The sequence below is a fragment of the Anser cygnoides genome, chromosome 8, assembly GCF_040182565.1.
Source record: "Anser cygnoides isolate HZ-2024a breed goose chromosome 8, Taihu_goose_T2T_genome, whole genome shotgun sequence".
NCBI classification, from domain to species: domain Eukaryota; kingdom Metazoa; phylum Chordata; class Aves; order Anseriformes; family Anatidae; genus Anser; species Anser cygnoides.
Window position 1 is genome coordinate 29023836 of NC_089880.1, and position 20884 is coordinate 29044719.

Consider the following 20884-nt stretch of genomic DNA (forward strand, 5'->3'; position numbering starts at 1 on the left):
GTTAAAGCCACCACCCATGGACAGGTTCACACAGCAGCTGGGATAGGGCACAATTTCAGAGTGAAGGGGCATCTTCCTCATCCCAAACCAGTTTTAAAAATGAGGGTTTAGATCCCCAAGTTGCAGTGACTGCGTAGGACCATCCCAAAGCCCTTCTGAACCAGGTGATAATTCCCAGTGGCTTTGGACATGGGACACTACCTTATGGGAATGGCAAAGGGAAAAAGCTGAACTGACATCTCCATGTTGTATCTGGGTGGTGTGTGTCCCTCATAACAGAATTTTGTAAGAATCTTCAGTTCGCTGTGCTGGGAAGTGACCAGGTGCACCAAAATTACAGGTGTTGTGGGAAATAAAATGATTTTCTTCCTTCAAACGAACTGGAGGGTACAGGGTGGGCAAGAAACACAACTGCCTCGATCGGGCCTGACTGACTTCCATGTGGAAACAGTCTAATATACTCCCTTGCCAGAAAACTGGGAATTTGTCTCCAAAAGGGCAAAGGCCTCCGGGACGTGTCCTGATTCTTTGTGATCTGATGGGTGCCATCGTCAATGATTTACCGCAGCATGCTGGGCCGGGGGGCTCCGCGCTTCTCCCAGCAACACTGGCCCCACGGCCTGCCGAAGCCTCAAGCTTTTGCTTGCAGCTAATTAATAGCAAACATTCACATATGGAAAAACAATGTGGTGGAGCCAGCGTCAGGTTTCTCCTTTGATTCTCGCTGTATGCTCACTGTCTCTAACAGCAAGTCAGGGCACGGCTGCGGCACACGGGGAGCCGGTGGCGGCGCCTTCCCAGAGGTAAGTCTGCTTCCACCCAGCTCTACGTACAGAAACTGCGGGCCAGTCAGTCAGCCCATCAATTTCGTCTTGACTTGAGGCATGTGCACACTGTGCTCTCTGTAAACAGCTTCCAGAAAAAAAAATATGTTGGCCGTTATCCAAGCCCAAGCGAGGAATCATAATTCCTTCTTATATGAACTGTTTGCACAATGGGTTTTCTTTCACAGATGACTATTAAGCCTGCTTAAACGTCTTTACCAAAATCACCATATTATTTTGGGGCATTTGGAGTGAATTCCTTATACAGGAAGACTTACAAAGAAATATTTTTCATATTCATTCTCATAATAATTATTTTGCATTTGACACTTAACAAGTGCATGTACACAACCCAATTTTCAATCCAAGCCAGAAGCATGTACCTCTATTCTTTTTTCTCTAAACAATATTATTAACCTATACAAGTGTCATTCAAGCTTTGAAGGAAGGGGATATACAAGTTATTTTTTTCTAAACCTACAGTGTCATGATAGGAGAAGGGTTGTTTTTTTGTTTGTTTGTTTTTCCTACAGTTATTAATTTCAGGCTTGTTGTAAAAGCAAATGTGATTTAGAAGGATCAAGAAAAGGTATCACTGATAATTGGAACGTGAAGACAAGGAGAAGGCAGAAGGGAAAAAAAATCATGGTAGTGATACACTTAATTATGAAGGCTTATTCTGATAATCCCTTTTGAAAATGAACAAAGACGAGATTTTTGATGTTTGATGAACTTATCAAACAAGGCAGAATAATGAAGAGGTAAACATGAAATCCAGTCGAAGGTGAGCCAATTAAGTGCTTGGTGAAGTGCTGAAGGACACGGCCCACAAAACCTCCTGTCAGAGCCAGGAGGGATCGGTACGGGTGCCTCCTCCAACGCCGTGCGTGTCTGCAGGATCCCGCTGTTCTCCCGGCGGGTGATGAGTGCCCACGGGCTCCCTGCCCGAGCCGCTGTGCCTCTCGTCTGGTGGTCTTGCTGATGAATGCCCAGTGTGCTCCCTACCTCCGCTAATTATCGGGATTTCTCTTTGGGCTGCAGTCTTGTAAGTAAAACAGACTGCTCATTAGTTAATTGCCAAAATAATGATAATAATGTTTTGGCTTGGAATAACCCCTTAAAATGCTTTGAAGGCTGTGGCAACTGGAGAGTCATTTCTTTATGCCAGAGACTGCTCCTCAAGACAAAGAAATGTGTAAAAACGAAGGTTGTAGGAGTGGGGACAGAAACGCAGGTATCATAATGACAGGGCTGGGTGGAAAGACAAGTATTTGCTTGCTATTGTACAGTGATATTCAATGTATGTGCAGAAACCACTGTGATACACAGCTCTTGCCATTTTCTGTTTTTTATACTTTTTTTTTTAACATTTCCCCCTTCACAGAATCTAGGTATTTCCTTTTAGAAATAGTCAGCCAATGAATCCTCGTGGTCAGCACAGCCCTGTGGCTTGCTGCTCAGCACCATTGGTGCATCCATTCCCACTACCGTGTGCATGGGCATCAAACCCTGTCTGGAAAAATACTGATAAGTTCAGAATGGTGTAAAAAAAGTGAAATTGATTGATTTCAAACCAGGTGACAAACATCACTAACCCTGGAGTTTGTGAGGTGCTCCTGAGAAGAAAGCCCCAAAGAAGCTTTTCCTTAAAATGTGAATTTTCTGGACATTCCTTCTGTCTCTCAGTGTGTTTGGCCTCTCGTGTATGGTGTACACAATTTTATTGCAATCTGCCTATTGGAAAGGGCTAGGATCTCCCAGGAGAGCAGGAAACCAGAGGCAAAATGCTCAGGTCCTACACCTGCTGCCCCAGACCACATTTTGAGGGTAGACTTCTTGGACAGGGCGGCTAGGGTAGGATGGCCACCCCTGCTAAGGGTCTGCCCTGGCTTCCGTTTCCTACAAAATAGATTCCTAATAGAAGAAAACACAGAGGTCATTTTCTCCCTGCTGGCCTCCAACCCTTCTTAAAGCACAGCTTCAAAGCCCTTAGACCACTCTCTTCTTCTCCTCAGAAGAAGCAGCAGAGATGTTAATTCCCCAGCTCTTGTCAACTGTCAGCTGAGCCAGTGGTCAGCGTGGACTGATTGCTTTCCTTGCCAAGGGAAAAAAGTAAGGCTCTACTGTTATGTATTCATTTATCTTCAGATGTGTCTGCAACGAGGATGTACACACATTAATTATATATATATTATACATATTCATCATTCTGAAGCATCCCGTAAACTCATCCAAATATGATGGAGGTGCTCCTCTCGTAGAGAGGCTTTTACTTTCCCTGGTGTAAACGGAATAAATTTGTTTAAGGCAGCAGAGCTGCAAAACACAAAATCAAGGCAAAAGGTGGAAGAATCAGGCCAGAATACTTGGCCAAGACTTCCCTTTTCAAATTCAGATTTAATTAAGTATCCCCTGATTCTTAATGCAAATATTCTAATGAAAAGAAATTAAAAGCAACCTTCATTCATCAGCTCCTGTTCTCAATTTTCGATATAATTTCACATCTTCATAATTCAAGAATTTATTTTCAAATACCTGACATAATTTTGCTTTCTACTTAGTTTATATCCCTGTATTTTTGTTCCTGTGCTTATAATCAGTAAACAATTTGGCTGTTCTCTTTTTTTTTTTTTCCCCTGGTTTAAAGAGCAGCAATCCTCATTAATAATCCATCGGAAATGTTTCAGGATCAGTGTTGCAATTAGTGTCTAGGTCCATCTGAACCCATTACATCCCAGTACAAAATGTGAGATTAGAAAAATTCTTTATTGCTTCCAAGGTATAAAATAAGGAAGAGATTTTAAAACAGTCATTCCAGTCCCCCCCAAAATTCATTTGTTTGAACTTCGGGCAGTTCTCCTGAGCTCCCACCTCTCTGCTGATTCTCCTCCACTTATGCACAAGGCTATGTGTACGAGGACTGCACAGATAAATAACAATTCGGGTAAAAGCTATAGATATAATTGCGTTACGGCCCATGGAGGTAATGCTGACGGGGACACGAATTAGGTGTTTCTCTCTTGTATGACCCAGCACCGGTACCGGACGCTGGTGCAGCCCGCGGGGTTTGCGGGGCAGCGCTGCGCGGGGGACCTCTGGGAGGAGCAAGCTTGCCACGCTGGGGAGACCTGCACCGGGGCCCCCAGCTGCGGGAAGGACTTTCGGTGCGAGGAGACCGGTGAGTGAACGGGGCTCGAACTCCCAGTTCGGGTGGATAGACCCAGGGGAAATGAGTCAGACACTGGGGGGACAGAATGACATCTGCCGTAGGTAGATCTTTGCCAAAACGCATTCAGGCTGGCCAGCAGGATGGTGAAACCATGCAAGGAAAAATATGAGATTTCCCCATCTTTGGGGGTTTTCCATTTTTACCGAAGTCCTTCCATGTTACACTTCGATTTGGAGAGAAAAGAAGGCATGTGTGACATGGAAAAGGTTAATTTTTCAGTGGAATAAAGATTCTAGAAATATTCTGCTCCAACAGCCGTGCTGTGTGCTCACATCCCCCTCCATGGGCACCAGCGCTCCCCCAGCACACGCTTCCTCTCCCTGAGAAAAACGCAGCTCAGTCCTGAACCCAACCAGCAATCTGTTGGGGTGAATTATTTATTTTTAGCCATTCCCAGCTCTGAGGACTGGGCTATGATATGGCTGTTCTCGGGATGTTTGACTCACCTTGGCAGATCTTTGCTTTTGCACGAGTGGCTTGAGCTCCCACCTTGAGCATGTAATGAAAATCCTAATGAAATCTGCACAGCAGCTCTGGGGGCATCAGCTGGACAGCAGCTCCACCACTTCCCTCCATGACTGCCATGTCAGGGCTTTCTCCTCACCCCCAGAAATTAAAAAAAAATAAAAATAAATAAAGTCCTTTCAGGTTGTGATTCCTGCAAACATCTGTTCTTGAGCTACGATTATTGCAATAAGCTCCTGATGGAGCAGTGCAGTGTCCAACACACAGCATGGCTTCCTGTGGCACTGAAATACGTGTGCAGAGCAGCAAAGTCAGGCTGCCAAAAAGTTTTCCTGAAGGTGGCCAAGGGATCTCCTGTCCCTGTGCATTCTAGGTCGCTGTATTAAACGACATCTCGTGTGCAACGGCGAGACAGACTGCAGAGATGGGTCTGACGAGAGTAACTGCGAGGATGAAGATATTGAAAGCCCCTGTGAAGACCTGTTCCCAATCCCAGGGTCTGAAAAAGCAGCACAGGGGTGAGTAATTAGTCAATAGCTGCTACTCTAGCAATCAAAGCAGGAGTAAGGTTTTCATACTTCTCCTCCTTAGTAAGAACAGTGCTCCATGAACTGATACCATGCTGTGCAAAACCCAAAGGAGAGTGACTGTCCCACACAGCCATGGGTAGCTATGACAGAGGCTGGAAGGCTCGGCCCAGCTTTTATTTCAAATTCTTCTCAGATTTACTGCCTGACCTTGACCTCTCTCAGCCACTCGGTACTTGTGAGTGTACTCTTTATGCTCATGTAACAATATAGCTCAGTTCTCTGTGTCCTTTCCATAGCTGATGGAAGCAAATATTGAAGGAAGCTGTAGGCATTGGAGGTGCAGCATTCTGGTGGTTTCCATTTTTATTGAGAATATTTGACTCCAGGATTTAGGACTTTGGAGCATAGATTGAGGGCAGAGAGCCTGAGCACCAAATGGAAATAAGCTGAAGTAAGTATTTCTATGCATGAAAAGGTTTTAGGCTATGCAGCTTCCGATTTTGATTATGCAATATAGAAAAGAAGACTCTGGAATGAATTTAAAGGCAAATTTCCTATTGTGAAATTTTTATTTTAAATCCTGTGTCTTAACACAACTGCTTAGTTTCATTTGGAGAGCATGAGCTACAGTATGACAATGTAACCAGTCATCGAATAATTCTCCTCTCCAACACTCTCCTGAGTCAATGAGATAGATAAATGCATCTCTGGCCCAGGGCCTGGGAAAGTCCGTCAAAAGTTTTTCAAGGCATCTATTAATTTGCAGTCAGCACCGCATTTAATACTGCTCTCTGATTTGTTTTCTCCACAGAACACACAAAAGCAATAGCATTTACTATCCTGGTCTTAAAGATGATTCCCTGTTGTGAGGAGCAATGCTGCTGTCTAGTTTGAATAATGCTTTCATTTTGAGCCATCGAATTACAGGGAATATTAAGTAACAGGCGGGATTTGGGAGGGCAGCAGCTGTGATGGCTGGAAAGCAGAAGGAAAAAGGCGTAAGGAAACAATAAGCAAGTGACTTGGCAAAACAGGAGGCTTCAAGTCTAGGGAGGGTGCTAACTCCACTGAGAAATGAGACCGCTATTAAAAGGAAGGAGATGAAATTAAGATAGGAAACAATTACAGAGACTGCCAGGAAACCCTTTGTGGCAGGGAGATGCATCAGGCTGCGAAAGCTTAGGCTGGGACTGGAGAAATCCCAGTGCTGTCGGACTTTCACAACTGGGCTCACAGGGATGGACTGGACAATTTAACCGATTTCTTCTTTTTCTAGGATCTGAGTCTGAACCAATGCCTCTGTTAGCTTTGGGAAGGAGACAGCAAAGAGAGAGCAGACCCAACCCTCAGGTTACAGTTGCTATCCCAGTTCCAAGCCAGAGACCTGAGTATAGATTACGTGCAGTGCTGTAGTGTCAGGAGAACAAAAATAGGGACAGTGTCTGTTGGGGAAAAAAAAAACATAGGATAACTTTCTGAATGTTATTTCTTTCAAAGATACAACATCCTAACACAGGAGGAGAAGCAGTATGTGTACGATCCTAATTTTGGGGGGGGGCATTACGAGTACGTCTACAACGGGGAGTGGCGGGAGCTGAAGTACGATGCTGCCTGTGAACGCCTCTACTACAGGGACGACGAGAAGTATTTCCGCAAGCCTTACAACTTCCACGTGTACCAGTTCCTTGTGAGTACCTCGGGTGGTCAAATTCGGCAATGTTTTCCCAGCTAAGGGCCCGACTTGTTATAAAGGTATTGTGCGCATTTTATCGGGGGAGAATTCGCTACGTGTTGTCTTTCAAGGCACCTTCCTCCGGCTGTCCCCAAGACAACAGGCAATCGGTGATATAAATGCAGTTTTATGGCACATCAAGGCACTAACGTGCTTTATCACCCAGGCATCCCCACTGCTTATTCTGGCCTAGTCAGAGCCAAGATAAATGTTTTTTTACTAAATTCTGCTATTAATGAGCTGTAGAGCTTGCGCGAGCCACTTGCCTCTCCAGGGATGAAATTGGCCATGTGTAAAATAGGAACAATGCTACCAGTTCAATCTTTGGAAGCATTTAAGTCTATGGCATGGCTACAAGGGACATAAATCTGAATTCTGAGTGAGACAAAGATCCCGAAAGCCATCACAACATGTATCACAACGCCTGTGTGCTTTGGGGTGACATCTGACTTTGGATGTTGGAAACTGAACCTATTAGAGGGGGGGACTTAAGCTGAGTGTCCCGTGTCGTAAGTAGGTGTTGTTAAGCATCTGTCATGCTTTTTGCAATGGATGAATGAAATAAACATTATTCCAAGGCAATATTACAGCCAAAAGCCCAATGCAATAGACTCTCCCCACAGGCAGAATCCCCTTAAGTTCCCAGTTGAACCCAGACAGACCCACCACACCAGCAATGTTTTCTTTCCGCTTTTACCTGCTGCTGCTGGTGGAAGCACACCTGCACCATGGACACAAGGGGAGGGATGCTCAAGAATGTCCCACATCTAGGCTGACTTTGGAGTTTGTACCTGCCCAGGTCTAGGAAGACACTCACGACCACGTGAGATGCCATTTTTCAGCGTTGGAAATTTATCTGGCTTTTTATAGAGATGGCAAATGGCACAGCCCAGCCTCGGCAAGGCTGCTAAATTCCACGTGCTGGCAAAGCAGAGCTGTCAAGGGAAAGGTCACTTCTCTAAAACAGGCAGAACAATGTTTATTTTCTGATGTTGCCCTTGTAAGTGGCTGGATCACCGCTGAATTTTTTTCCTAATAAATTCATCCAGAAGCAGGCAGGAGTGGAAAAAAATCATTCCAAATAGTCAGGATTTGGCAGAGTTGCAGGGAACAGGAAGGAAGGCTTTATAATGGAAAGTGTCAAGGTAGCTTACTAGACACTGTTACCAGATCTGCCTGTAATAGCATTGCTTTCTGGGGCTAAACAAAAACCTTTCCCCTGTCTGGAGACAGATGACACAAAATGCATGGCTTTATCTACATCTCTCACATATTTCCAAATGAAATGGCTCATGACTGAATTCTTTATCCTGTGTTCACTGAAGTCAGTGTTGGTGCCATCAGGAGCACCACTGGCTTCAATGGAGGTACGATCTGCTCCTTACAGAAATATTGATTAAAAAGGAAGGAAAATGCCTGAAAAATTAATGTGTGCTCCTTTTACTTTAGGCTCATGCTGATTCTGGATTCTCTTTTGAATTTTATGAAGATTCAAAAGATCTGCTTAATGCCCTTGGAAGTAGTAAAAGCAGAGGAGGCGGTTTTACCTTTGGGATTGGACCTAAATCAGTACCTGTAATGCTAAACCTTGGCTTTTCTTTATCACGTGGCAAAGGATCCCTGAAGAATTTCACAGAATACAATGCAAAGGTAAAAAAAAAAATCAGCGACGCGTATACTCCAATCATGTCATCTGTGCATTGCATGGTCTGGCTGTAACTTACGTCTGTTTATTCTCTTAATTGCATTTTTTAACACATAGCAATTGTACCTTAATTTGTTCGTGTAATTGCAAATGTATGATCGTTAGTAATCCTGTTTGTTGTTCTTATTACATTTTAGCAAACAGGGAGTGGGAATAAAATTGAATTACGAAGTACCACAACACATGTCATCTCACCCCATCCTGTTTCATGGCTACGTTAAGCACATAAATAAAAAATGCTTAAAGTGACGATGAGGGAGGCGGAAATATCAAGATGTTGATCAAAACAGTTGTCCTCGGGGAATGATTTCCAGTAGAAAATATATCTTGTTCCAATTAATACAAGCTGCCTTGTGATAGGGAAATATGTTACTTTTGAAGAAAGGTTAAAAAACCATGATATATATTTAAAAAAAAAAAAAAAGAGCTTCCATTAAAAAGGTTTATTTCTCATGAGTTTACATCATGGAGTAGCTGTGGTGCTTTTTCCCAACTAATAACATGAAGACTGGTATTTCCCACATATACCATTCCTTGTCTTCTCTTCTCTCTTGGCTGCTGACAGCAAACAATACAGAATAATTACTTTGATGGTGTTCCGAGTTGAAATGCCCTTAAAAGCTTCTTTGAAATTGGCACCATTAGAGTATTTACTGTGCACTTGTCTAGACTCACACGACATTTGCAGCTGAACAATGATCAATTATTGGAGGAATCATTTAAGGGGCTGGTCCTGTTGCCCTGGCACCTTTCCTGGGGCAATGGCCAGTCTAGAGGAGAAGCCACTGAGCTGGTGGTAGAACAAGGAAATCCTCCTGGGTCAGCACCTTCCCAGCCAGGGAATCCCCCTGCTGCTTTGTCCCACATCACTGGTCAAGGCTGTCAAAATAGACAAATAAATAAATAAATAAATAAAACAAAAAACAAAAAAAAAAGGCATAAGCAGCATGGAAACAAAAACCAGAAATAGCAGAAATCTGCACATCAATAAAAAACCCAAAGCACCCACACCATGACTCTGCCCTCCACCTCACACGTTAGAAAGAGACATTGAAAAAAAAATTGCCACTGATTTCTTTTAAAGTTGGCCTGTTTTTCAAGCCCTTAACATACAGTGACAGTTACAGATTCAGGCTTTCCTCTGCAAACCAGACTAGAAATTACTTTTTTTTTTTTTCCTTCAGTGAATATTGATTGGCAGTCTTTGCCCACAGGAGGTTGGATTCATTAGAGCTGTGACCAAGGTGCAGACAGCCCGTTTCAAGATGAGAAGGAACAACATCGTTTTGGATGAAGACATGCTCCTCTCCCTGCAAGAGCTTCCAGATGCATACAACTACGGCATGTATGCCAAATTCATTGATGACTACGGCACCCATTTCATGACATCCGGCACTATGGGAGGTGTCTTTGAGTACATCCTTGTTGTTAACACAGAGGAAATGAGGCGAAAAGGTTAGAATAATGCACAAAATTCTCTGCTCACAACTTTCTGCTCTAAACCAGGCATTTCCCACCTGGAGACCATGGAGTGGGTCCAGCCCACCTGAATAATTCATCTGGTTGCTCCCCACACCCATCATTTCCCTGGGCCCTGGGAGGGTGGATACTCATCAGCCCCTCCTTGCCAAGCTAGCTGGTGTGTCCTATTATATGATAGGCACCAAAAATGCACAGTTGGCAGGGGGTACAGGTATCCATGTGCTCTTTATGAGATGAATGCACAACTCACTGCATAGCAAGGGAGAAGCTCAAGTATCACAAACTACTTCCTGAGCTAATTTCAGAAGAATCTGGGTAATATTTTTGTAGTTTAGGAAGGAATCTGAATAACTTTTTCTCCCTTTTTTTTCAGTGCTGTTTACTAGACTTCTCTAAACTTCTCTTATTGCTTATAATCTTTGTTCTGCCCATCCTTATGAATGCTCAAAGACTGCAAACTCAGCCAGAGTAAAGAATAATAGCCCACTGATGTTTTAGCATGCTGGTAGTGAGAGTTTCAATTTTCTGTAAATGGAAATAACGCTTTGCACTTGGCAATACCACTGCCACTTTACTCTGGTTAGTGTCATATCTGAAGACTAACAGAGCTCTGTTAGCTCCAGTTCTCAACAAATTAGAGTGTATGAGACTGGAAAGCCATACCTCTAAATCTCAGTTATATGAAATATCCGCTCCAGATATCTGGACTACAAGAATAGCCATTACTGGAGAGCTAAAGCATAGCATTTTTCCTAATCAAAAACATAAGACGCAGAACAACAATAATACGGTACTTCAGTACACTAACCAGATTGCCGACTTTTGCAAAGATGTTGACAGTGCAATAGATCCCACTTTGCCTAAACATCATCATCCTAATCTTCTGAGGGTAACTCCAGCTCGGTAACTTCAGGCTGAATGTTTATGCAAAAGATAGTTGTGACCTTGGACAGCAGGTGCAAATTGCCACAGTTGGTGCAAATTGCTATAATTCCATTGATTTCCATGAGTCTGCCCCAAATTCTGCCATGGACCTGCCAGTCTGAAATGGTTGGGTACCATCAGTACTAGGATAACTATACACTCCATAGTGAGTGTTAACCATGCCAGTTTTTCCTGTGAGGCACTACCAATTGAGAGACTTTTCATTAAGTCCCTGAACTACTAATGTTTGGAAACATGATGCCTCTTCAATTTATTCACTTTGAAGAATGAGTGATATAGAACAAGAATAACATCTTGGCAAGCAAGTCTTCAGGAAGCAGACTGCCAATTTCAGAGGAAGAATGAATCAAGAGCATGTGGAGGGAAGCTATTATTTTACTTTATCTTGTGCTTGTTGTGTATCTGAGGAGATTTACTGCTACAAGATGCCCTCTTTTAGGAAAGAAGGATGCTGAAATTCAGCAAAAGACAAAAACGTGCCCCAGTAGAGATGTAATTTTTATTCTAATGTAGCACATTTGTGTAATTTTCATCTAACTCAGACTCTGCTAGAAAGTCCACATTTGTCAAGTCAAAAAAATGTCTTTCCATTGGCGATCACCACCATGCTTGAAGGCTGTATTTGCAAGAGGATTAGCCACGTCCCCTGAGGGACGGTCAGGATCAGAGTGTACGTGCTCAAGTCTTGCAAACAAGAGCTTCAGAAATTGAGCTGGAACCTCTGCAGATGCCTGGAGACTTTCTGCTAAGCCCCTGCAGGGCTGAGCAGCACAGCACCAGCTTCAGATCCACCCATGCATCCTGAGAGCCCACCTAGCCCAGGAGGCTACATGTTAAACGCTTCAGAAGAGAAAATGCTCCTTTATTTATTTTTATTTTTATTTTATTTTTATTTTTTATTTTTATTTTTCCCTAGACTGGTGACTAAGCCAGTTGTGTTCAGGAAATAAAGTCCCCAGGCTGAGTCCTCTCTAAGTGAAAGATACCTGGGGGGGTCACTGAGCATCCAGCTAGGCATAGGCATGAGCTGGACTTTAAGCATATAAAAAAAAAACTTGATTTTGAAAATGAAGTCACCTTCTGGGTTTAGACACCCAGGAAGAGACCACAACCCACTTGTGCAGAGTTTAGGATGGCAGTTCTGCAGCCAGACCTGTTTCTAGCTTTCAGGCTGCAAGGGCTTCTATGGATGTGGTCATGAGTGAAATAAATACATATGTCAGAACGAGGTCCCTTGTTGCTCTGCCATCAATATTTTTCATTACTTGTTTTTAAAATAGATTGTTATGGTTCTATTATTTAGCAGAAAACAGTATAATGTGTTCACACATTACAAGAACATTTATGGGAGAAACATTATGCTCAGAGTAAATTAGAAAGAGTCTTTCATATATTCTGATTAATTCAAAATGCAGCAGTAAATCTTATCACTTGAGCACATTCAACTATCGCAAATTATATCTTATAAAAAACTATCAGGGCTCCCCACTCAAGTGCCAATATTTTCTATGACCACCCTTTTGCAGTGATAACCACTTTTCATTTATCAAGATCTGATCTTGCTGCAACCAATAGCAAATTGTATTGACAGACCCTTGCTGAACATAATTACTCAACAGGAACCATGGCAAATCAATTAATCAGGGTGTTCCTCAAGTTTAATTTTATGGCATTCCTACACCAAGATGAGCAATCACTCATGGTGCTTTGGGTGAATGAACTTTATCCACTGCATTTACAACTGTTGAACAGCTTACGACGAGTAATTGAGTGCTACACATTTAATCTTCCTCAAGGGGCCCATTTTGCAATGGGATGTAATTCCCCATGAAGTCTCGAGCATGCTTCAGGTCCCACCACTTTGGCTCCAGGACTTGGAGTCCCTTTCCTGGGACACTGAGCACCTTCTCCAAGCCAATGAGCAGCCCCGTGCCCACATGGCTCCAGCTGGCCCCTCCTGCAGAGCAGGAGCTACAGGAGCTAATTAAGATCAGGGTCTTAAATATGAGCAAGAAGAGGTGCTGATCCCTGGTACTGGGTGAGGCAGTGCAGCTCGGCACTCCGGGTCCAGCCTTGATCATTAAACTGCTAAGCCACGATGCACAAATCCTGCTGACCTCTGTGCCTCCCTTCCAACAGGGTGGTATTGATTGCCGGGCTGCTTTGTAAATCACTTTAAGATCCTCTCACAAAAAGAGCAACGCGAAAGTTACCTATTACTTACAATACCTGTATTTACTGAAATCAATGGATTTTTTTAACTATTCCAGAAGATGGCCTTATATTTGCAGGAGGCTGAGGTGTGTACAAAGAAAAACCAAAAAACAGGCTGTGTGAAATATGCGCATTGCTTACCTCAGTGAAGCCACCTCGTTAGCTCGCTTCTCCCCTCTGCAGTCACTTCATGGGTCTCCAGTTACAAATTCGGGTGATGTATGCGGCAGTGCTGGTGGCAGCAGCACAGCAGCATGCTGCAGGGCTTTGCAGCTCTCAGCACACAGCTTTTGCAGGTTGCTTCTTGAAGAGGCTACTTAAACCACTAATACACAGGTGAAACCCTCAGATTAGGAAATTAGCTAGGATCTGTTGACTTCAACTGCTGTTCCCAGCTTTAGTTATGAGTTAGTGTGTGAAAACGTTTTTATTTTTAAATAAATGGGTTGAACAATGAAATACATGCTTGAAACCCTGTGTTAAGATATTCAGTTTCTTATAATACTTTCTGAGGAAACCACTTTATGTCAAGGAAGTTTCCCTATTCACTTGTGCAGTAGGCCCAACATACCCCAATAAAAGTTTGGCTTTGCCACTACAAGACTAAAGCCTGTCTTTTGCCATGGAATAATTCTTCAAGTCGCAGACCATGCAAGTAGATGAATATTTTCTTAATAGACATAAAAGATATCAGGAGGAAAATGAACATCTTCCACTCAGTACGAGCCACTGCTTTTACTGGTCTCCTTGTTTTGCAGAAATCAGCTCTGAAGAAGTCATGGCCTGTTTTGGCCTCTCAGCTGGCGTTTCAGTCAAAAAGTTTGCGATGAAAGGGGAAGCATCCGCGTCATACTCTCAATGTGACAATAAAAAACTTCTGGAAGAGGGTATGCTGGGGGGATAGGTCTGTGGCCACCGGGCCCGGGGACAGAAGTTGGGTTACACTAGGGTGTGAAAAGGGTGCTCTGGTGCCGTCTTCAGACACAGCTCAGGCCCAAAGGTGGGGACCAATATGTCTTCAGGGCCAAGTCCCCAGCAGTACTGGCTCCTCTTGAAAGAAACTTGAGTTACAGCATTTGGACAGAAATATATATTGCTGGGTGAATGGGTGACTGGGGAGCTCCGGTCCCTTTAGCCACCCCAGGCCGAGAGTGAGCAACCTGGGAGAAAACACTAAAACCAGGTCCGAGACTCCTCCAAGCACCACAGGGGAATGCCCTATGGCTCTGGTCCCTCCTGCATGTGTCCCATGTGCCACCACTATGGACCAAACATGTTGCAGAGCCCCAGCTGGGCCCCGTGGTTCCAACACTGGCCCAGAGAGGGCAACATCGGTGACGATTAAAGGAGCCAAATCTGGCCATAAAAAGAACTCAAAGAGGTTAGGAAGCCCCAGATTGTAAATCACTTTAGCAAGTGATGACCAGAAACAAAGGCTGGAGCCGTGCAGGACCTTTGGGTCGCAGTGTTTTAGGGCATTTGGGATGCTTAACTCGTCACCCATCGCCTTGTACAAGGCCGAGGGGGAAGCGGGAAGCGGAGCACCCATTGATGTGGGGAGCACAGCATCGTGCCTCTGGTAGCCCCTCTCGTGAGTGATCTCACCTCAGTTTCCAGAGTAGGTGTGGAAAATGTAACTAAATATATGGGTGTAATTCAACTTTTCAGATGAGCAGAGCCACAACGCCATTGTGGAAGATATTATTCCCCGGATTAAAGGTGGAGATACTGCTAGCAGCGGAGGGCTCTTAAACAGTTGGGACGGCAACATGTATCGTCGCTGGGGAAGATCATTAAAATACAATCCTGCTATTATTGATTTTGAGGTAAGGCTTTCTGCAGTTGAAGAAACTCTGCCGCTATAACGAATGAAAGTGTAGTCGAGCAGATCATTTCGTATTTTTATTGTGATCCCATCACAGAACAAGATTAAATGTAATGGGCCACTGATCTAGTAACCTCTTATTCATTTCACAATGGGGAGTACATCTCCCACCGACAGCATCAGCAGGGAGACAGACAAGGAGCTTAATGCTGGATTAGTGCCGAGTTAAGTTTTTGATGTGTCCCCAAGCAGCTTGCCAATGAACGGCTCTCCATAGTTGCAGCCATCCCCATTATTCTCTGTAATGCTCCTGCCTTCCTGTATAAGCAGGGGGCTCATAGGGGAGGCAGCCACCCCCCCCAGTGAAGGCTTTGCACAGATGCCCCCCCCCTCCACTGCACGTGCTTCAGAGCCACAGTGGCTCTGCCTAAGCCCTGCACACCACGGTGCGTCTCGCTCTGGGTGCTTCCAGGAGTTTTTGGAGCAGGGGAGCCCACTTTCTTAGGTGGGTCCTGTCTCTCTCCATGCTCTGCTAAGAGGGTCTGTGGTGATCAAAATCAGCAAAGTTCTCTTCCTGCCTCCTATTTTATCGCATATCCCATAAAATGGGAAGGTTGCTGAAGCATCCCACAGGGCTTCGCGGTGTGAGGGAATGGCCCTCAGTCATGGCACGGACACACTGCCATGAACATCCTTCTCATCACCACTTGTGGGCACCCAGCAGGAAAGCCAGACAGTGGAAGAAAGGAGATGGGCAGGTGGAATTGGGAAGGCTCTGTGTTATTGTCGTGAGAAATGGGAATCTTTCTGGGCAGCGCCCTGGTGGCAGAAAGGCCAGTTAAAGTACAAGTGCTTTCAGTTACAGCTGAATGCATGCTGCAGGTTATTCACCTTTCTTCACAAGTTCCCATCAATTCTGGGCAAAGCTTATTGCAATTTTCCAGTAAACCACATGCTGACCTGTCTGTTGGCTGCTTTCGGAGCTCAGCAACCTCTGTGCAACCAGCAGCAGCTCAGGCTGGTGATAAGCACCCACGTCCACTTCAGCCGCTCTTATCTGCAGCTCACGCTCATTTGTTAAACAGGCCTGTGCAAATTTGTCTAAGAGCCCTTCCCAAAGCCTGGCTGACCCTCCCCACGAATCACTCCCCATGTGCTTGTGCAATGAGGTGATGCCCAGGACTGCCCTGGGACCAGTGTCCACCAATTCCCAGCCAGGCGCACCTTGGACGTACAAATATGTCCTTGCAACAGCCTGGAGCTCGCAGCTTCATTGTTCATTTTTATTACTGGCAAAACTGGAAGGGCTGAGATTTTTCAGGGAGACATTTTCTAAACATAGTTGAATGCCTAAAACACCCCAAAGAGATACATTTTGAAAGACAGAACGGTGCCACCAGCATCAGGGCCTGTTGCCCTTCAGCTAATCCAATCAATTTGGTATAACAGGTTCGAAGCAGAAGCCAGGTTACAATTACAGTTGTCCACATTGGGCTATTTTTGCTGAATGGTATACAAGAATTGCATTTTGCCACTGGAAATATTACAAGCTTGTTTTTAAAGCTGTAGATAGCTCAGTATTATTTCACTGTAACAAAGGGTAAAACTTAGGCAGGTAAAAGTCTCCATGCTGTGCCTTTACTGGATTGTTCACAATCTGGTCACCATCAGTGGTAGGTCGGTGTTAAGTTTTGATGATACCCACAGTCCAAAGCTCTTACCTAAATGTTTTGCTTCAAAAAGGGAAAAAGCATGAGAGAATCTCTGACATCATGGTAGCACTAAGAAACTAATCAAAAAGTGGGCTTTCTGCGGTTTTTGAATTTATCATTTGCATCCACACTGAAACTCCAGAGCAAGCCAACCCTGCACAAACCCCTCAGATGGGAAGAGTTTTGGGCCAGTGGTTTCCTACTGGGGCCTATCAGTGGTAATGCATTTGTGTGATGTACATGGGGCTATCAAAGAAGACAAACTCTTTTGCTCAGCCCCGAGCTTATTCAGCGACCTCCCTGCTCCTTGACTGCAGCCTGGCAGCACCTGGGCCTATGCCTAGATGAAATCTCCAAACTCCACTTTTTGTCTCCGTCCTGCACAGCTGCAACCCATCCACGAAATTCTCCGCAGGAGCGACCTCAGCAACATGGAAACCAAGCGGCAGCACCTGAAGCGGGCTCTGGATGATTACTTGCTGGAGTTCAACGCCTGCCGCTGCGGACCGTGCCAGAATGACGGCGAGCCCATTCTGGTGGGCGACACCTGTGTCTGCCAGTGCCAGCCGGGGTACGAGGGCCATGCCTGCGAGCGGAGCAAGCGCCCAGGTAAGGCCCCTGTGTGAATGAGACTGTCACCCGGTCCCTGCTGACTGGCATGGCACATCCTGGGCACGGCGATTCCCTGGAGCACTTGGGGCATCCCGATGTGGATGCCTGCTGCAAGGGCAGGAGTGCAAACCCCGTCAGGCAGGGAGGGAAGGGAGGCTGAAAGGGTCAGGCTACGTGGTTGGGAAGTGATGCTCCAGTGAAGTGTCACCAAAACTGACGTTTCAGTAAAAAGTTGCCAAATTGCCAGGCTTCCCCAGATAGGGAAACATTTTAATAAGAGGAAACTATCTATCTGGGAAAAAAAAAAAAAAAAAAGTGTCAGTCCCCAAGTGACAGGCTTTTATTTATGCTTTATTACTTTATGTTCTGTTCTAAAAAATGAAAAGGGTGGCAATAAAAAGCTAACCTCAGAACACGCTCTTTTATTTCAAAAAAAATGCCAGGATTATTTCTAGACATTTGTGTCCTGATTCGTGATGACGAACATTTCCCAATATCAGCACTTGAAGCTGGCAGAATAAATAAATAAGTAAATAAATAAATTCATCCTGAGACCAGTTCCACCAAGCAGAGCTCCAGGCCTTCAACTATGTGCTCTTACTTAGGGTCTCACCATTGGAAAATCAAAACTGTGATGAGCTAAGGAGTAAGAGCAGAGATGGGTAGATGGTTTATGAAACTGAACTCAAAAGCACTGGTTCAGTGACTCCAAAGTGGGTTTCTTTTAAAAAAATCTCAAGTTCTTTGAGTTGTCTCCAAATCCAAGGAATCTGCCTGAGATGAGGCACATGGAAAGCTCAGGACCCAGACAAGCTGCTCTGAGCGTTGTTGCTTTTAGCAGTGCTGGGGGGAGCTTCCAGCTTATGGGAAAGGAAGCAGATTTTTAGTTTCAACACACATTTAAGACCAAAAGCAGTTTTGTAAAGACCGATGTTTCAGCAGACAGAAACCCTAGTGTTTCATCCAGCACTAAGTAAGAGCACACAAATCCATTTTTACTGTCTGGATTAATAAAGTGCCCAAGCCAGGAATGAAGGCCAGTTGAGTAAATAAAAAATGACAGTAAATGACAGCCATCAAGCACTCCCATCATTCAAGAGTGCCACCATGATCTATAGTATCGAACGCTCCTGACAACTCAGTCTGTCCTGTAATGAAAAAGCCTCAAAATGACCTGTCTCCAAAGGGACAGGCAGACTTTTCAGAACAGCTCCATGACAGTGACGTTAGGAGACGTTTGTCCCTTGCTTGGAGGTGGGAAAGTTAGTGCAGAGAGCCATCAGCAGCCCTTTGGGAAAGGGAAGTCAAATGGCAGCTCTTCAGAGGAGAGAAAGAAAGAGTTCGCAGTATATTTTATTTGTATTATTTTATTTTATTTATTTTACTTTTATTTTACTTTATCTTATTTTACTTTATTTTATTTTATATTTTGCTTTTATATTACTTTTAAAAATTATTCTATTTTACTTTATAGTTTGGTTCAGCCTCTTATTTGATATGCTTTTTCAGGCACTGGGACGAGCGGGCGCTGGAGCTGCTGGTCACCCTGGGCTCCCTGCCAGGCGGGCTCCAGGAGGCGCAGCCGGCAGTGCACCAACCCTGCCCCGCAGCACGGCGGGGCACCCTGCGTGGGGACGAGCGTGCAGAGCAAAGCATGCTAAAATCAGCACTGCTCCCCAACGGTACGTGCTCGAGGTGTTTTGGTGTCTGTGCTGGGCAATAAACACGGCAGGCATAACTCTGCAACTGCATTATGCTGGGGACAAAGCATTGCATTTACACACATAGGGGGATGAGCTGGATTTGCTGTACAAAACCCAGCTGCTGTCCAGACAAATTGCTCAGGCTGATTGCGTGCATGTCTAGCTGCACCCTGCTCCACCAGTGCTCTGGTTGGACAGGTCCACTGGTGTTCCCACTGGGTCCTCTGGTGTCCCCACTGGGTCGGCTGGTATCTCCAGCAGGTCTGATGGTGTCCCCATTGTGTCAACTGGTGTCCCCACTGTGTTAACTGGTGTTCCCACCAGGTCAACTAGTGTCCCCACCATGTCACAGCCATGCTGCCAGAACACAGGAGGTGGCGGAGAACCAGCACAGGAGGCTTTGCTGCTGCATGACCACGGGGCTCTCGCTGCTCATGAAATACATTTACTAAAACTGTTTATTTAAGTAAGCTTCACTCGCAGAAATTTTTATGTTTGCCTTTGGAAAACAAATTAAAAGCCCGCGATCCTTGCATTTTTATGCAGTTGGTATTGACATATGTACCATGAAACTTTTATAAGTTGGCACTGTCAGATTTTTAAGTCTAGCATATTGGACAGGGCTGCGTTTTCAGCAAAGCCATATGCTGATCAGTACGGGAGGAAGCTTAAGCCCAAAGACACCAAAGAGCCATTGCAAAACGCGAACTCGAACTAATGAGGAATCCTATGTAAATAAGTAAAATAATAAATAGAGAGGCTCAAGTGAAACTATTCTGCAGAGGGTGTTCATGCACACGTGAAGGCTGCTCCTCTCTCAGATCAGTGATGGACTGAGTATGGGCACATGGGCATTTTATCTCCCAGGCACCCAGAGCCAGAGAAGATGCTCATGGGCTGCTTGATTTAAGTTTTTTTAATTTTGAATGTAAGGTGTAAATCTCAGCACAAGAATACACATGGTATTGAACTGCATCCAGAGACTGTGGCCAGAGCCTGCAGCTCAGTGCTCTTAATGAACTGCTGCAAAAACACGGGGTGGGCAGAAGGTGAGCAGCACTTCATTTCACTGTGCTTTTCACTGCAAGGAAGGAAAGGGGAAAAAAAAAAAAAAAAGAGAAAAGAAAAAGCCCTGAGAAGGAATTAGGCATTAGGAAAAGCAACACTAGCAACAAAACCTCAAAGCACAAAGGAGCACTTCTATATGCATTTGAATGGAAAGAGGGAGTAGAAAGGAACCATGGTTTAGTGAAAAAAAAATTGCTCAGCTACAGCTCTGATTCTTGGAAATGCTTGTTTTTCAACAGCGTGTCAGTAGTGATTTAGAGTCTGACACTTAGCTGATGTAAATCAGTGTAGCTCCTTCACCGCAGCTGATTTATGCTACCTGAAGATCTGGCCCCATATTTTCTTTTGTGTGCATGTTTGCCAAAAGACAATTTTTTCACTGCTTCTTCTCTTTTGCTCGAAAATGAAACTGCAGGCTCTTTTTTTTGTATAAGAAAACAACAAACCATATTGTCTCGAGCACTGAGATTTGATTTTTCAGTGAAAAATTACTATGACATATTTCTAAGACATGGGCAAATGGGTGATAAAACTGTGGCCTTTTTGCCAACCCTGCCTTTCCAGGTAAAGGCTGTGTTCGTCCAGAGACAAATTTGCTCCTATGGGCTTGAATCTGATGTCTTCTATGTTGGGAAAATGCAGCGGCATGAAGCACCCATTGAACTTGGGCAAAATTGCCCAGAGGAATGTGAAATGTGGGATCAGAGCAGCAGTTTTCAGCCACGGTTTTATCAACACTCTTTGGCACGGGGCTGGCACGTTATGTAGAAACATGAGACAGGGCTCCTACAACCACAGCTAGCTTGGCTCATGGGCTCAGTTCTTACCTGTACATGGA

The 20884-nt window shown here is 44.6% G+C and overlaps 1 protein-coding gene across 2 annotated transcripts; it reads left to right on the forward strand.

Moving 5' to 3' along the window:
• The first annotated feature begins 585 nt into the window (after nt 1-585).
• C8A (complement C8 alpha chain) lies at nt 586-20878 on the forward strand. 2 transcript variants are annotated; one of them, XM_048062076.2, is made up of 12 exons: nt 586-803; nt 2840-2936; nt 3858-4002; nt 4892-5036; nt 6546-6735; nt 8230-8430; nt 9700-9940; nt 13885-14013; nt 14795-14952; nt 17050-17272; nt 18785-18957; nt 19303-20878. In XM_048062076.2, the coding sequence occupies exons 1-11, from the start codon at nt 685-687 to the stop codon at nt 18934-18936; spliced, it is 1800 nt and encodes a 599-aa protein (XP_047918033.2). In that variant the 5' UTR covers nt 586-684; the 3' UTR covers nt 18937-18957; nt 19303-20878. The 2 variants fall into 2 exon arrangements, with proteins under 2 accessions (XP_047918033.2, XP_047918032.2); XM_048062075.2 differs by having other exon boundaries at nt 18785-20878.
• The last annotated feature ends 6 nt before the right edge of the window (nt 20879-20884 follow it).

Coding starts and splice junctions, on each gene's coding strand:
- C8A (XM_048062075.2), top strand. CDS start 685: ATGTGGTGGAGCCAGCGTCAGGTTTCTCCTTTGATTCTCGCTGTATGC. Junction 2,937..3,857: donor TTCCTTGCCAAGGGAAAAAA/GTAAGGCTCTAC, acceptor TGTATGACCCAG/CACCGGTACCGGACGCTGGT. Junction 8,431..9,699: donor TCACAGAATACAATGCAAAG/GTAAAAAAAAAA, acceptor CTTTGCCCACAG/GAGGTTGGATTCATTAGAGC.